General features: G+C 40.5%; 1 protein-coding gene across 4 annotated transcripts in view; it reads left to right on the plus strand.

Moving 5' to 3' along the window:
* Positions 1-17,416, plus strand: part of mtor (mechanistic target of rapamycin kinase) — a 344,442-nt gene that overhangs the window by 303,164 nt on the left and 23,862 nt on the right. For all 4 annotated transcript variants that reach the window (XM_067394176.1, XM_067394175.1, XM_067394174.1 and 1 more), the window contains 2 exons: positions 12,971-13,118; positions 14,222-14,344. In XM_067394176.1, coding sequence (XP_067250277.1) covers positions 12,971-13,118; positions 14,222-14,344 — 271 coding nt within the window. The remainder of the gene's footprint in view (positions 1-12,970; positions 13,119-14,221; positions 14,345-17,416) is intronic.

A 17,416-nucleotide genomic window follows, 5' to 3' on the forward strand; every position in this document is an offset into this window, starting at 1 on the left:
CTCTGACAGCTGAGGTAATCGGGTTGTTCAGTGACTCGTGTACAGCGGAATCCCGTTCTGGATTGGCTGTCTTTCAGGTGACGTCTTCTCGGGAAAGCCCTGTGGGTTGCGCAGAAGCTTTGAAGGATGTTGCTGTTCTGATCTGAGCGTCTGGCTTGAGCGGCTCTCTTCTTGGGAGACTTTGGTCAGATATTTCACAGAGGGTTTTGGAGTCTGGATGTGACGGCTGTTGATCAGCGGCGTGGCTCGTAGTTGAAATCGTAGCTGTTAGGTGGAAAATCAGCCCCGATAAAGGATCTTCTCAACTTCTTCTGTTCAGCATGACCCAAGCAACTTTTCAGCCGTGGTCAAAGTATTTCTGACCGACTTCTGACTTCTGACTTCCAGCTTCTGACTCTGAGCTTATTTCATATTTCTGACTTTAGCTTGTTCGGACAGCATAGTTTTTAAAGGAGCAATTCTGGCTCCATCCTTCAGATGCGATCCTCCAATGAGACGTTGCTACGGAGATTAGACACGCCTCGTCTATTGTCTATTGATCACATCGCGTGATATCTGCAGAACATTCTCCTGTTTTATTAACAACTTTATAAAGTTTCTTAATATTTTCCTGATACTGAATTTCAATGTTTCATTCACACAGAATTACAGAGAATTATAAACTCTGTATTTAGAGCTCAAACATGACACACTTCTTACACACATATTACTAGACTGACCTAATTAAAAACAATGATTACAGGAGAAAGAAAATGCATACGGGAATCCAAACATATAATGCATTGACTCCAACATATTAGTAATCACATCATAGCAAATGTTATCCTGGATATAGTTAATACTTTAAGTAATCGACAATTGTCCCTTTTGAGATTCAAGATTGAGTCCTTAAGCATAGTTTACACTTTGACCGGAGTCACGAGTGACCGGGTCAGGATGGATTGCTCAAACAAGGGAGGTATAGATAGGACAGATTCGTCTTTAAATCCATTGATGGGTGTTTTCCTGTTCCGTCCGATAATACAAGAGGGTTTTGTGAGAGAATCAATAGATTTAATGTGATCAGATCCACGTGATGGGTTCTGATTAGTTTATTGCTGATGAGCTAAGAAGTCCTTTAGACAGAGTCCTTTGTTAAAAGAAGTCACGTCATCACTTCTGTTAAGGCTAGGTTTTTCCTGTCAGGAAATGGATCTTTTGGACCAAATGAAGCTTTGTTCAATCATGCCTCTGGCTGATAAAGCCATTTGGTAACGTCTGTCGAACGGGTCCCTACAGAGTCCCCCTTTTGCTTGGCGAGGTTCCTGGTGCGAACGTCGGCAGGCACTGGAACAAGAGGCAGAGAGAGAACAGACACATACAAGACACAAACAACATCTCCATCACTGACTGAATTCTGGTGAAGGACTTGGGTATCTCGGAATAAACGGGTTAGGAACACTTTAACTAACTTTCTTGGTCGATTTTATCACGTCAGAAGATGCGCGGGACGCCTGACGTGCATCTATCGAAAGATTCTTGCACGGCGTTCACTCGCTTGTGCAGGATGAAGGCCAGTGTCAAGGTCACAATATATCTTACAATAGTGGAGATGCAAAGTGCTGTGTCAGCAGCAGACCAAGACCGAATGAATGACACGCCAGCGGGCGGAAGGCGAGCTATAGCTTCTAAGGCTGTGTCGACAGGAGTCAGATCAATAAGTTGCGTTCCTTCCTCCCTGATCCTCTCTTCCGATTCTGGATCGAGGACGAAGGAATGCTGTTTGAAGTACGGTGAGATTTCGAGTTCAGCCTAGTGCTCATCGCCGTGATACACTGCAAGATCGTCGATGTGGAGGATCGAGCCCTTAGGGACATTGATCCAGAGAGTTTGGTTAGGCAGGATAATGCGTGTGGCAGCTAGTGTCGGGTCTAATTGATTCTAGGCCGCAGAAGCCCTCTGTATTATCAAATACGAATGGTTTACTCAGGCAAAGGTAATGAATGTCTTTAATGAGTGTACACATTTTTAGGTTTGGGGCCAGGTACAACTGTTTGTTGTTGTCGTGGTACGCCAAGTGTGTATTTTGACATAGGTGTTCCCTTGCCAAAATCAAACATTCACAACGTCTTTGAGCCGGTAAATATTATTCGAATCGATAATGGGCAAGCTGAGGAGGAAGACTGATGATAGCAAAAGAGGAGAAGGGAAAGCATAAGGAGAGAGAGAAAAGAAAACACAAAGAGGCACAAGGACACTGAGTTTACTAGAGCAAAGTGAGTGTCACATGTGTGAAGCAACTCCTTTCTACTAGAGGTTGTTCCTAGCAGTGCTGTGGAGGAGCATGTGTAAGTGTTGTGTAAAACAAAACCAGAAAAATAAAAGTAAAAACTTTCCCTAAAATGACAAAGTCATTAGTGTGGTGTAGAGTAGGGGATTATCGGTCTGTGTCAGTGGGTTTGAACCTCCCCCTTTTCCTGTTGGTTGGAACCTTGGTGCCTCTTTATCTGGTTTCGATGGACCCATCGGAGGACGGGCTCATTGCGGCCTTGTCTGATTTTGATTCGGTAGGCGACAGGTGAGAGCTTGTCCACGATTTCATGTGGTCCTGTCCAGTGAGGTAGGAATTTCTTTGACAGGCGATGGGGAGCTTTCTGCCTTGGCTGGGCAAAGCTGTAGTACCACACTTTGTCTCCGACATTGAGTTCTTGGTAAGAGGCCCTTTTATCGTAGTAGGCTTTACGACCTTCCGCGCTTCTTTGGAGGTTTTGTTGTGCGAAGGCGAAAGTCGCTCTCAGGTGCTGATGCAACTCTTCCAGATACTGGTGAGTGGTGTAGGCGGTGACGAGGTTCATGTCACCAGGTTGGTACAGCAGGTGTAGTGGTAGTGTCATTTGTCGCCCTGTCATCATTTCGAATGGGGCTATTCCGGTAGACCGGTGAGGGGTGGCCCTGATGGCCATCAGTACCAGAGGGAGCTTGATATCCCAATCCTTTTGGTTGGCGGACACATACTTCTTCAACATGCTTGCCACTGTCTTGTTGGCCCGTTCGACCTGCCCTGAGGAAATTGGATGATGGCTTATGTGAAGCTTGGCCTGTATGCCCAGGAGTTTACATACATCCTGCATAACCTCAGCGGTGAAGTGGGTTCCTCGGTCAGAGTTGACTCTTAGAGGCAGTCCAAATCTTGAGAAGATGTGGTTCATTAACAGGCAGGCTGTTGTTTCTGCTGTATCGTTGGGAGCTGGGAGACACTCTACCCACTTTGTGAATTCGCACACCACGGTGAGGAAGTATTTGTTACCCCGTGTTGACCGTGGCAGGGGTCCTACCCAATCTATTTGGAGGTCTGACCATGGGAAGGTCATTCCTTTCCGTTGTAGTGGTGCTCTGTGGTTTGGGTTTGCCGGTTGGAACTGGCAACACACCAGGCATCCTTTTACGTATTCCGTCACGTATTCTTGCTTCATGCCAGGCCAATATGCTACTTGTTTGAGCGTTTCATAGGTGGCCTTGGCGCCATGGTGTCCAGCGCATGGTGCATCGTGGGTGTGTGTCAGCATCATCCCTCTTTGGCTCTGAGGAACTACAAGCTTTGGCGCAGTTAGGGGCTCAGGGACATATGTGAGAACGCCGTCCTTGAGATGCAGCATGTGCTTGATTGAGTGAAGGTGGCGGAGATCAGAGGACTTGGATAGGTCGGAGGTGGAAATGGGATGAGTTATCGGGTCGGAAATGTGAGCGGCAATGGTTTGCAGCATGGGATCCGATGTTTGGAGGGTATCAGCAGTGAACTGAGGTGAGAGGTCAACATGGGAGGAGGCGGGGGTTTGCGCGCCAATGGCGTGCTGGCGGCGGGTTATGGCTGCAACTGAAGGGTTGGGTGGGAGGGATGGGAATTTTCAAGGCTCTCCATGTGATGCACCTGCTTTGGCAAGGGCATTGGTTTGGTCATTGAGATCTTTGTCTTGGACATTTATGGCAGTCATGATTCGGAGGGAACCTGAGTCTGAGTCAGACGCTTGCAATGAGCAGAGGAATGGGTCTTGGTTCCTGTTGCTTGAAGTGGAACTGGCTCTTGGCTTTGAACTTGCAGCGTCAGTCAGTAGATGGGGGGCGGTGTCTGTGACTTGACACTGCGATTCGTTGGAGTTTACTGACTGGAGAGGCAGAGGCTCACGGACTTGCGTCCATATCTTCAGGTGCTTGAAGTCTATTAAGGGTTCAAAGCGGTTAAGCAGGTCTTTCCCAATGAGGAGAGGATATGTGTTGAGTGGTGAGACGTATACTGGGTGAACAAGGTTCATTGGTCCCACTGTTAGGTGAATTGGGGCCACATGTTTTAGTTGTAGGCCTGTGTGGGAATATGCTTGGAGGTTCAGCTCACACCTTTGAAGTTTAAAGGTTCCATTAAACCTCTTTGTCCTGTTTTGGACTTCTTCAAGGAGTTCTGTTGACATTAGGGTGATGTCAGCTCCAGTGTCGAGGAGGGCTTCGACCTTGATGTGTTGTTCAATGATAACGGAGAGGTAAAACTTTCTGGCTATACCTTTCTCAATGAGATCACCCAGGAGTTCTGGGACTGGAGTTTGGGATGAGAGAGGTAGGATTTCAGCATTTATTTCGTTTTCTTCGGAGGAGTGGCAGACGACCAAGACAGCACTTTCAGGAACTGGAGTGGTTTCCACAGCAGGTGTTTGTTGGATGCTGCTGTGATCTGACCCATCGGGTGTTGGATCAGTTTCTGACTGTTTTGTGGGATGTTCAGGTGGGACTTCTTGTCCGTTTGGAGTTATGGTGCTTGTGGTTCTCTAGGAGAGAGATGAGGTGCTGTTCTCTGGGGTCTGTTGAGTCAGGTGGTCGCTGCCATCTCGTCCGGCCGCTAGTCAGGAGGAATCTGGTTTCTCTTTCTTTTCCCACTTCCAGTCGTCCTCCTTTCGTTGGAAGAACTCTTTCATCATCATTTTCATCAGCTCTTGAGAGTCGAAACAAGGTGAAGTCTTTTGTTCTGGTATGGATTCATTTTGAGCTCGGTCAGCTTGGAATCTTTGTGAGTTTTTTCGGCGATTCCTTGGGCTGGTTGCTCCAGGGTGTGTTTGTCGTTTTCCTTTGGATTCCCATGAGCTTTTCCCTCTAGGGTTTCCAAATGAGCTTGGCTGACTCCAAGTTTTCTCCCAATGATTCTCATGAGGTCTTGATTGGTTCCATGAATTTTCCCATTGACGTCCAGGTGAGCGTTGTTGTCCACGTGGTCCATCCCAGCGGTTGTCTCTCTGTTTAGGTCGAGTACCAGTGTGGGACTCCCACTCTCTGTTGGACGAGGATACATTCCACTCTTTGGGTGTTGGCTTGGCAAGGTCTTGACGCTGGGTGCCCTCTAGGGCCAGCCCTTGACTCTGTGTGTTGAAGTCAAGAACTGTGGCGGTTTTGGTGCCCTTTTCTAAGGCCATCTTCTGTTTGCAGTAAGCTTTGTGCGCCAAGTCTCTTAACTGTTGAGCACTCATTGTGCGTGGACAGGCAAGGACGCCAAGATGGTGGCTCACCCCAGGATGGAGGTTTCTCAGGAAGAGAGTTTTGAAGTTCAATTCTTCCTCCATATTCTGTTCGTTGCGAGACCCGAAGTACGCTAGCCTGAGTCGGCTATAGAAGACTTGAGGAGATTCATGACGACCTTGTTTTGTTTCCAGGGCAGCCACTAGTCCTTGTTCTGACTCAGGGTCGGCAAACTCTTTAATGAGAGCTTCTCGGAGCAGGTGGTAATCAGTCTTTGTGTGGGCAGGCTGCCGGTCCAGGAAGCTGCGCACTTCAGAGCTGGATGTGGCTCTGAGCAAATAAAGTCTATCTTTGTCAGTGACATTGGGTCTCATCTCCTGATGGAAGTCAATATCTTGCAGATAACTCTGAACATTTGGACTACCTGGCACATTTGGAGTGAATTTGCCAATGTTTCTAGCAAGCTTGTCAAGGTCTCTGAGGTCCAAGCCATGAGATGATCTGTGGCTGGCTGGAGCAAATTCTTTTAGTTTAGTGGGGAGATAGGATTCTTCGGAGGGAGCTGGTGACTGTTTTGGCACTGCCCCCTTCTGATCATGTGCCAGTCCAGGAACAGGGGAGCCGGTCCTGCTTGGCAAAGGTGAAGTTGGTGTCCGACGTGTTCTTGACGGCTCACAGCGCAATTCATATGCATGCTTGAGTTCCTCTTTAATACTGTCGGACTCTTCTTTGATGTAGTCAAGCTGACATGTTAGGCGGCTGACCTCATTTCTTGACTCATTCAGGTGAGTTTCGAGAGCTTTAATTCGGCTGTTCTTGTCTCTGAAGTCAGCCTTTGCTTTTTCCAGTAGCTGTTCTGCGTACTGTAGCTTGTCGGAGCGTCAGCGTAGTCTGCTCTGCCTCGTTCCATTTCTTGCGTAGTAGCTGTTAGGGTCTCTTTTAGCCTGTTGATCTCCTCTTTTGCGCCTTGTTCCACTTCATCAGGCCCTTCTTTTCGTTCCTGAGCCTCCAGCTCCAGCTGTTCGATGCGTCGTTGTGCACGTGTCAGCTCCTGCTGGCGATGGGCGGCTTGCCTGTCGCTCAGTTTGAGGGTGGCGATGAGTGTGTGGCTTAAGGAGCCGGTGATCTTGGCTAGTTCTTTGTGGCTGTAGCTCTGGCTTGGGTCTTGTTTCATGACGCTTGCTATGTTGTCATCCAGCTGGTCCTGTGTCTGATGCTTTAGTGTTTCAGCGGCTTTAGGTAGGATGCTGTCTGTTACAACACTTAGCCAGGTCTCCAGGTCCTCCCAGTGTCCAGCAGGGTCTGTTGTGCGAGACATGTTTTTGGCACTGCGAGGGAGATCTAAACTGACACAGACCTTGAAGAAAAGAACAAAACAAAACACAACGAAACAAAACAAACAAGCAGGGCAAATCAAAGGTGTAAGGGTGCAATGTCAAGTGTGGGCTAATGGGAATGAGTAATGAGTGTGTAAATGTGCAGGTAAGACTGGTTCTCGACTGTGGTCCTCTCGTGGATGTGCTTCTAACTTGGAGTCTCTGCGAAAAGAATCAGTAAGCACACACAGATAGCACAGCTAGAGAAGAGTAGAAGAAAAGAGGAGCACAAAACAAACAGAATAGCATTTAGCGAAGAGCAGAATAATAATGGGGTGCTTCCAGTTTCCCTATAAAATGAAGTTTTGTCTTTAACACTGTTTGCAGAATGAGTTTTGTAAAATTTAATTTAGAAGGATGGTTCTAGACAGGGGTTTTGAAAAGGATTTCAAAGTACCAGGACTGTGATTGTTATTAAAATTCCCTTCGGGGTGAAAGAAAAACAATAACAATGACAGTATTGGTTTCTCAGCTAGTAGGATTGACAACCATGCACCACAAAGTGTTTCTAGATGCGCGATCGGGGTTTATGGACGCCTACCAGTCTCCTTGTCAACCTGCTTGAGCCTAGGCTGAGTAGGATAACAGGATGAGGAGGGAAGGTAAAGTGAGTGTCATACTATTTTAAAAGAAGTGTTCCGTTTCCCAAATATTTGTTAAATATTTCTCAGACACTCTGCTTTTATGACTTTCACAGGTACAAATCCAAAACCCAGCAGCAGTAGTCAAACCAGAAGAGGACAGCTGAGCAAGAGAGAGAGAGAGAGAGAGAGAGAGAAGAAGAGAGTGAAGTTTTGCTCCCAAAATTTGGAAAAATTACAGGGTTGACAGAGTGGTGGCGCTAGGGAGTCGCTACACCGAGGGGGTTGGCTTACTGCGCTAGCAGGAGAAGTCAACTGACCCAAGTATTGAGGGAGACCTCAAAATTTTCCTTTAAATAAATGAATTAAATCAAAGACTAAGGGAGTGAAAGTCTGAGATTAAACTTTATTTTAAATGAATTTTGAATTTAAATTTGGAAGTTTGTAATGGGTTCAGCATTAAACATTGAGAGCAATTATAATCAAATTAATCAATCAAGTATCATCTGAATTAGGGAAGCCCAAATCCTAATTAATGACTAATGAAATTAAAGTTTCAAAGCAATAATGATTATTTAATGATTAAAATTGCCAGATGTGTGTAAGCAACTACCATTAAATTAATCCACAAATATCCATACCATATGAAAGCTAAACTGAAATTGATTATGAAATTGATTTACAATTAAAATTGAAATCGAATTAAAATTCCCAATCAAAAATTCATATTCCCAGATGTCATTAAAATCAGTAAGAGCAGTTACAAATAACAGGAAATGTCCTCAAATGTAATCAGGATGATTGCTAATTATAAGACAAAACCGTGTTTAACTGTAGTTAGAGTAAATTTAGGAGAGAGACAACTCTTCAACAAATGAGATTAACAAAACAGGTTTATTAATTTAACATTTGTCACGTTCTCTCAAATGGGAGGAGATGAGAAAAGATAAGATGTGTAAGTTAGAGAGAGAGAAAAAGAGGTGAAAGCACTAGAGTGAATTAAAGTTCAGTAAGAAAGGAGTCATTCCAACATTGCAACATTGCATTCAGACCACAAAATGCTATGCTAGCCACTAGCTCTTTAGCAATGCTACTAGCTTTACATAGACTGTAATGCAACCGCGCTAGTTTTAGCTAGCTCAGCTTATGCTAGGCTTTATTTACACACAGTTGAATATGGCGCTGGCAGTCTGCGCATGCGCACTTAAAGGTTATCCCGGAAAAGGTTTCTTAGGGCTTCCGGGTTACAGCTGTCACTGTTGTGGTGACTAACGCACAACAAAGAATACACTTGTTCTATACTCTTTGCACACAGATAACAAACATACAAACTCACATTAATCATTGAACTGGCGGCGCAGTTCTCAATGACAATGAACCATTCAGCTTCTCATGTTTCAGAGCTGAACAACACCCACAAGTTAGAGTGAGGCAAATTAATCCACAGATTTTTCTGCAATTAATAATAGTAACATTACTGAGATCTCGGCGATCTGAATCATTCGTGTCAGTTTCTGGACACGCAACAACATGCAGGATTTACTGCAACAATACTTGATCAAGAATTTTCAAAATAATCCCATTCAAATCAAACTCAGACACGTATAGTGTTTAGAGTATTAATATCTCATCTCACGAATGAGCGGATATAGGCGGCACATTAGGTAGCTACTCTCTAATGTGACCATGCAGGGATTTTAGCTTAGTTGAAATAACATTGGAACACGCAATATTATCCACTATAGCTTAAGGCCTTAAAAGGGACGAAAGCAAGGAACACGCTTACTCTGTCCTGGTGCGCTCTCAGGCGACTTTCTTTTCGTCTTGGCAGACAATCTTAGATTCATTTACTGCAGTTTTAACAACAACAACAAAACGTACAGACAAACAACTCGAGTTCAGAATTCATTCATCCACCGCGCCTTATGTGCAATCATTGTAATGACAATCAAAAAGCCTCGTTTCTGTTTCTGATCTATTTTCCGGATCAATAGAAAGATACAATCACACAAGTTACTTGTTTTGTGTACAAATTAGATTAAACTGCCCGCATTCTCCACCATTACTGTAATGTACCTTACGTCATTTATTAGCTCAATTTAATTGTTACAGGGAATAAGAATTGAATCAACTGTAAATGATTCACTGTAAATGATTCAGAATTAATATTTAACACTTCATCAATTATTCGTCCAGCGAAAATTGAGGTTAGAGTATTTTACCAATTCTGGATAAAATATTATTCTGCGGCCAACAGTAACAATATTTTATTATGATTACTGTTATTATTGTAATTATTATATTATAAGCAAGAGGTAACTTGATCTTTAAGTTTAAGGCAGTAATTTGACACACAACACAAGAAACTCGTATATGTGAAAATCAAAACAAGATTTATTGACTACTTCTAATGATTACAGGAAACTAAGGCTAAACACACACACACACACACACATACATACATGCACACACATTCGCGGAGTTGATGAGTTATGAAAAGTCCCAAGTTCAGTGCTAACTTAACTCATAACCTGAGGAAAATCACAAAAGCAGAGCTTTGGCTTGATTCTTTAGGTTTAAAAGAGTTTCACCAGTTTCCAGCAAGAGAGAGAGAAGTTTGCTTGTACCTGCGTTTGCTCTGACAGCTGAGGTAATCGGGTTGTTCCGTGACTCGTGTACAGCGGAATCCCGTTCTGGATTGGCTGTCTTTCAGGTGACGTCTTCTCGGGAAAGCCCTGTGGGTTGCGCGGAAGCTTTGAAGGATGTTGCTGTTCTGATCTGAGCGTCTGGCTTGAGCGGCTCTCTTCTTGGGAGACTTTGGTCAGATATTTCACAGAGGGTTTTGGAGTCTGGATGTGACGGCTGTTGATCAGCAGCGTGGCTTGTAGTTGAAATCGGCGGCTGTTAGATGGAAAATCAGCCCCGATAAAGGATCTTCTCAACTTCTTCTGTTCAGCATGACCCAAGCAAGTTTTCAGCCGTGGTCAAAGTATTTCTGACCGACTTCTGACTTCCAGCTTCTGACTCTGAGCTTATTTCATATTTCTGACTTTAGCTTGTTCGGACAGCATAGTTTTAAAGGAGCAATTCTGGCTCCATCCTTCAGATGCGATCCTCCAATGAGACGTTGCTACGGAGATTAGACACGCCTCGTCTATTGTCTATTGATCACATCGCGTGATATCTGCAGAACATTCTCCTGTTTTATTAACAACTTTATAAAGTTTCTTAATATTTTCCTGATACTGAATTTCAATGTTTCATTCACACAGAATTACAGAGAATTATAAACTCTGTATTTAGAGCTCAAACATGACACACTTCTTACACACATATTACTAGACTGACCTAATTAAAAACAATGATTACAGGAGAAAGAAAATGCATACGGGAATCCAAACATATAATGCATTGACTCCAACATATTAGTAATCACATCATAGCAAATGTTATCCTGGATATAGTTAATACTTTAAGTAATCGACAATTGTCCCTTTTGAGATTCAAGATTGAGTCCTTAAGCATAGTTTACACTTTGACCGGAGTCACGAGTGACCGGGTCAGGATGGATTGCTCAAACAAGGGAGGTATAGATAGGACAGATTCATCTTTAAATCCATTGATGGGTGTTTTCCTGTTCCGTCCGATAATACAAGAGGGTTTTATGAGAGAATCAATAGATTTAATGTGATCAGATCCACGTGATGGGTTCTGATTAGTTTATTGCTGATGAGCTAAGAAGTCCTTTAGACAGAGTCCTTTGTTAAAAGAAGTCACGTCATCACTTCTGTTAAGGCTAGGTTTTTCCTGTCAGGAAATGGATCTTTTGGACCAAATGAAGCTTTGTTCAATCATGCCTCTGGCTGATAAAGCCATTTGGTAACGTCTGTCGAACGGGTCCCTACATCATCATAAGCCATTCCTTTTTTGTGGCACACATATTTCTTTATATATGGGTCCAAAAAGTTCAGTTTGGTCTTATCACTCCATAAAACATTCTTTGAGAACACCACAGGCCTATCAAAATTCCTTCTAGCATATTCAATTCAGCCTTTTTTTCTCTTGGTCAAGAGTGGTGTTCATTGAAGAGTGCTTGTTTAGTGTTGTTCTTATAGTCTGCACTGAAATGTTTTTTTCCTCCTTTCATCAGGTCATTGCTCTGATCAAAAATCTTATTCCCCTTCAAGAAATTGTTGTTTTTCTTTAGTGCCCTGGAAGGTTTGCTATGGTGCCATACATTTTCAGCTTTACAAATAATACTACCAACTGTGTCTCTAGGAACTTTTAATGTCTTGGAATGTTCTTATAGCCATAGCCTTTGTGATGTAATAAAACTTTTTCTCTTAGCTTTTGTAAGAGCTCTTTTGTCTTGGCCATATTTGCTACTCAACTTCAGCACTAAATTTAAACTAAATCTATGCATGTCCAAACTTAAGATAATTAAGTGTTGTTTTATTAAGGATCGAGTTCCCAAGAGCTTAATTGTGTTAACACAATTTTGCACCCTACCATACAAAAAGCAATATTGAATAACTAATCCTATTCTTAATCCTATAACTCAAAAATATTACATTATAAATTAACATGATCACTTTTAATATGCCACTAAAGTGTTGTAAATTGTTACAGTGGGGTTTGATAATTTATCATTTTAAAAATTGTATCATTTTATCATTTATCATACAACATACTTGTTTAAATGTATTAATTCAGAAGACATTTATCTAAAGACATTTATCAAAAACCACCTACAAATGTGGAACATCATAAGTAAGCTAACAGCTCTGAATCTACTCCTGTAATGCATAAAAAGGTTGAACAACATATGGCAAGGGATCTAAAACGATCAAGAATCTATCCAGATGCTTCAAATTCAGAGGTCCATGCTTGTGGACTCTCTTCTGTAGTACAATCCATAGGTTTTCTATATGTTATGTCTATATGCTTCAGGGGACTAGCATGACAATGGCAAAATCTTGATTCTGTTTTCAGAGAACTTTTTTGTGTTGATTTTGAGATGTACTTTAGATCATAGTCCTGCTGGAAGATCCAGCCTTGACCCAGTTTAAGCTTCCTGGCTGAGGCAGTCAAGTGTTGATTTAAATGGTGGAATCCATGATACCATGTACCCTAACAGGTTGTCCAGGATTGAAAAATAGCCCCACAAAATCAAAGATCCACCACCATACTTCACTGTAGGGATGAGGTACTTTTCTGCATGGCTATCTTTCTGTGAACAACAACGCATCTCCAAAAAGCTATATTTTAGATATATATTTTTAAAAAGATGTTGAGCTATTTTCGTACAGCATTTCCTAATTTGTGCAGCCTTTTATCTTACAAACAGTAACTGTTTTGTTCTTAGGTCTTTACCACAGTTATGACTAAAGGAATTTGGCCTATTTATCACTTTATATGTAATTACTTTTTCAAAACTTAATAAAAAATATCACCCAGCCCTATAGGTAGGTAGGTTGTGATATAATTTTTGTGGCTAATGTTTTGAATTTGTTTCCTTAAATGAATGTGTTTGAACAGTATTCAGCGCTATGCTGTGATCCCACTTTCCACCAACTCTGGTCTGATCGGCTGGGTACCTCACTGTGACACGCTGCATGCACTGATTCGAGACTACAGAGAGAAGAAGAAGATCCTACTCAACATTGAACACCGCATTATGCTTAGGGTAACATGTCTTAAGCGGGGGGGGGGGGGTTGGAATGTTTTGGCTTCACTTTTCAGTATGTGTGGTAAACAAACCTGCCTAATCAGAGCAACCTGGGATTTTAATATATTGCATTGCACTTTTATTAGACTGTAGAAGAATGTTTGGTAATAGGCCTATTATTTTTAAAATGGGAAAAAACAACTGCCTATTCCAAATTTGTACAATGTTAAAAAATATTGTTCAATTAGCTACCACAACTTAAGAATTTGTGTTGGAATAACTTCCCCAGATTTAACTTGTTGAGATAACTCAAATATCCAAGTTGTCACTTAATACAGCTTTACATTTTAAGTTGACAAATTTTTTATTGTACAGAATGCAATGGCTTTTTTATCATCAGAGCAAAATTAATAAATTTTAACTTGCAACATTACAAAATAAAATAAACATCAAATTAAAATGTATAATCAAGACAAAATTACAAAAATAAGGATGAATGATGTTTGAGAGGTAACACGTATTATTCTTACCAATAGTAAGAATAAGACTCATATACATAATTGCATATACAATTCAGTAATATGAATATAATAGATTTAATGCACATTTGAACATTACAAAGAAACTGTGCTTTAACGGGAGCAAATCCACGAACGTGGATTATGCCTGCAGGCTAATTCTGTCATGTGACACTAAATTATTTTGTGTTAAAGCCCTTGATTGTGTAAAAATATTGTGTTTGACATCGGTAACTATTTCGAAGCGCTAAACCTTTTTTCGCAAAAAAAAAAAAAAAAATCCTTAGATGGAAACCTGGCTAGTAGGGCATGAAATAAAATAAGTCATGAAGTAAACTCTTCTATCAAAAACAAACTTTAAATTCAAAGTTAAATTCTTTAAATGAGTACAGAAATGTTGCTAACTTGTGGCTAGAGCCAACAAGCTTCTGGTTACCAACCGTGAGCTTTAGACACCCTGTACATTGACCAATTAAAAAGGGCTGCATCATGCGGATGCATCATTTGGCATAGTGCAGGAGGAAGTGAAGAACTGAAGAAGTAAAACTGATCTCTGAAATAACATTTAATTAAATTTTTTGCTAAAACTGTCATTTATGTTAGATGGCCCCTGACTATGATCACTTGACTCTCATGGAGAAAGTGGAGGTGTTTGAGCATGCCGTGAACAATACAGCAGGAGACGACCTGGCCAAACTGCTCTGGCTTAAGAGTCCCAGTTCAGAGGTTTGCATTCTCTTCTCTCCTTTTCATCAAAAAAAATTTTGTGTTGTATATTAGGCATATGGTCATATTAGCTGTGATCAGAGTCCATTCCAGTCACTTCATATTAAAGTCTTTCTGCAGCCCTCTACACTACGAGTAAATCACTCACACATGTGACTAGATTTTGTGCTAGGCAACTAAATCATTACTGTCAAAAGCCACTGGCTAATAAATTGTTAGATTTCACTCGCCATCGATTGAGTTAGAGGCTTAGAATATGTTTAAGTACAGATATATTTTCACTGCATGTTTTGTCTTATGACCGCTTAGAGCGCCTACACTAGAACACTACTGAGCGTTTGATGGAATGTATAAGCTTATTTATTTAATGAGACATTTAAAATTTAAATAAAGAAGGAATTTGGGGTGTGCAATATTGACAAAAAATACTATATATAAATATTTTCTGAGATTTTGTAAGATAATACCGATAATTAGGCAGTATTTTGCTAAGTGTGATTTTGTGGCTGGCCTGTTGTGGACAGCTTACTCCCAAAGCTTTTCATATTCTACATTTTCTGTGTGGTGGTTTGTTTACAGCAGTGAAAGAAATTAACTTTTCCACTACGTACACCCTTAAACTGATTTTCAGTGGATTTTTACCTTTATAATGGCAATTTTTTATTAGATGTATGCATCATCATGTATTGTCAAATTCTTGCATTTAATCACTAAATTAAATTAGAATAATAATAAGGAATTATAGGCTGTCACCAATCAAATGAAATCATTATCAACAAAATCCACTCTTGCTGCTTCTGTGCCACTTCTGCAGTGCACCTAAAGCAGGATTTAGATGTATTTACACTGCAATTACAATTGCATAATTAATGCTATGAGATTGATGGTTTAAAAATAATATTTTGAACATTGAAATATTACATTAAAAAAATAAAAATAAATAAATAAAATTATACTTTAAATATGAAACTTAAACCACCAGTAGGTGCTGCAAAGCACTTTCTTTAAATTCAATCACTCAGTAATTAATCCAACAGATCCGTTCAAATGAATGATTCGTTCACCCATGAAGCAAGTGATATAAAAGTTTGGTTAAATATTGGTTTGGTTAAAAAAAATTACTAGCCAATGGCCATTCTTTTGCCCATGTGTCTGTAGAGGGTTGCACTACTGAATAGAGCTATGACTTCATGAAGTGCCCTGGAATAGACATGCAGTAAATTGCCTGAAATCTGCCAAAAACACATCTGGGTCATATCACACCCCAAAATATTAAATAAGAAATAGACAGGTTTCTTGTATACAAACAATACTGGATGCGCACGCATTTAGGGGGCAAAACTGCTAAGGAGTCTTATACCGGAAAAATGCTTAACGTGGCTTAATGTACTAAGACAGTGATATTAACAGACCAAACTCAGTAAACATCATACTAATAAATCATACTATGGACAGAAAAGCAGTTATGAATATGAATATGAACACAGTTCATTTAATTAAATGTTGTGTTTTCCTCCCATAGAAAACTGTTATAAAGTAAAAGTTTAACGTCGCTTAATGTAGCCTACTAATATTAAAAGATAGTGATATTAAAAGATCAAATTCTCTACAAACCAATGTTTCTGTATAGTGTACTTTATTAGTATGGTGTTTACTAAATTTGGTCTTTTAGTGTCACTGTCTTAGTAGGCTACTTTAAGCCATGTTAAGCGTTTTCTTTATGGGAGGAAAATGCTTAATTAAACGTGTTGCGTTCATATTCTGGGCTCATCTGCTTTTCTGTACATAGTATGCTTTATTAGTATGGTGTTTACTAAGTTTGGTTTGTTAATAACACTGTCTTATTAAATTAAGCCACGTTAAGCTTTTTCACGTTAAGCGTTTTAGAACGTCCCATTATGCCGAGTTCTGCATGCACCTCATGGGAGGTAACAGTCATTTATGCTGAGAAAAGAGGTGGATGCAAATCTCTGCAGGTAGCATCTGTTCTGCTGAATTATTTATCACCATTAATGAACCCCACAAAGAATATATATTATATATCTTGTTGACTGAATAATAAACTGCCATTTCAGAGTTGGATCGTTTGTTTCATTTGCATATTAATATAACATGATGTAAAATGTTAGCTGACTAGTAGGCTAAGTTATAATGTTAGTCATCCAGGTCTAGAATGAAATTGGTCAACTAAGTTTGCTAATCATAAAAAACCTGACACATCCTCTGAATTTATGAACTTGCCTAGTTTTTTTGGTTGTTGAGCCTTTCTATCCTAAATGTCTATGACAAGTCTATACACACGACCCACCACATTTGAAAGAAATTTGATACTGTAAACATACTGTACAAGACATGAGACCTGTGACAGCTTGCTAGGTGTGTGACAGTGAGGAAAATGGCTAGCATCAATTACTTTGGAAGCCTAGGTAGCGCGGACTCCGCCGATTATATTAAGAAATTAAGTCTCAGTAATGGTGAGACAATTGCTTTCTGCCCCCTAGTTGCGCGCGCATCTCTGTGATGACGTTGCACAGAAACCCGTCTATAGAAATAATAATTTGAAGTAACTATAAATTGTGCATAAACAACATGAAGCCAATTTTAACATCAAATTTAAGCATTTCATTTCATTACCATAAATACAGAAAATTTGTATTGTGGAAAAAATGTCCAGACAGGATTATTTTAATTTAATGTATTACAGCAGTGAAAATTGCATTTCTTCCATGTAAGATTGGGCTTTATTTACTATTTGTAAAATATAGTTTTGTTTGATTTTGACATGAAATTTGCCCTGGACATTTGATCAAGAGATTTGGCATTATACTGAGTGGTGAAAATTATGAAAATACACAAGAAAATCTGAAATCTTGCTATTTATTTCACAAATAAAGGGAATAGTTAAACTGTGTGAATTTCCCTCATTTACTTTCATATGTTTCATTTTGATCCTGCATCTCTTGGAGATAATTTGGATGTGTGTACTTTTTCCCTCTTTTCTAGCAGTGAAATGTATGCCATTGTAGATACCATTGTATCTACAGAAATGTGTTGTTTCAGGAATTAAAAAAT

The sequence above is a fragment of the Chanodichthys erythropterus genome, chromosome 9 (genome assembly GCF_024489055.1).
Source record: "Chanodichthys erythropterus isolate Z2021 chromosome 9, ASM2448905v1, whole genome shotgun sequence".
Lineage (NCBI taxonomy): Eukaryota > Metazoa > Chordata > Actinopteri > Cypriniformes > Xenocyprididae > Chanodichthys > Chanodichthys erythropterus.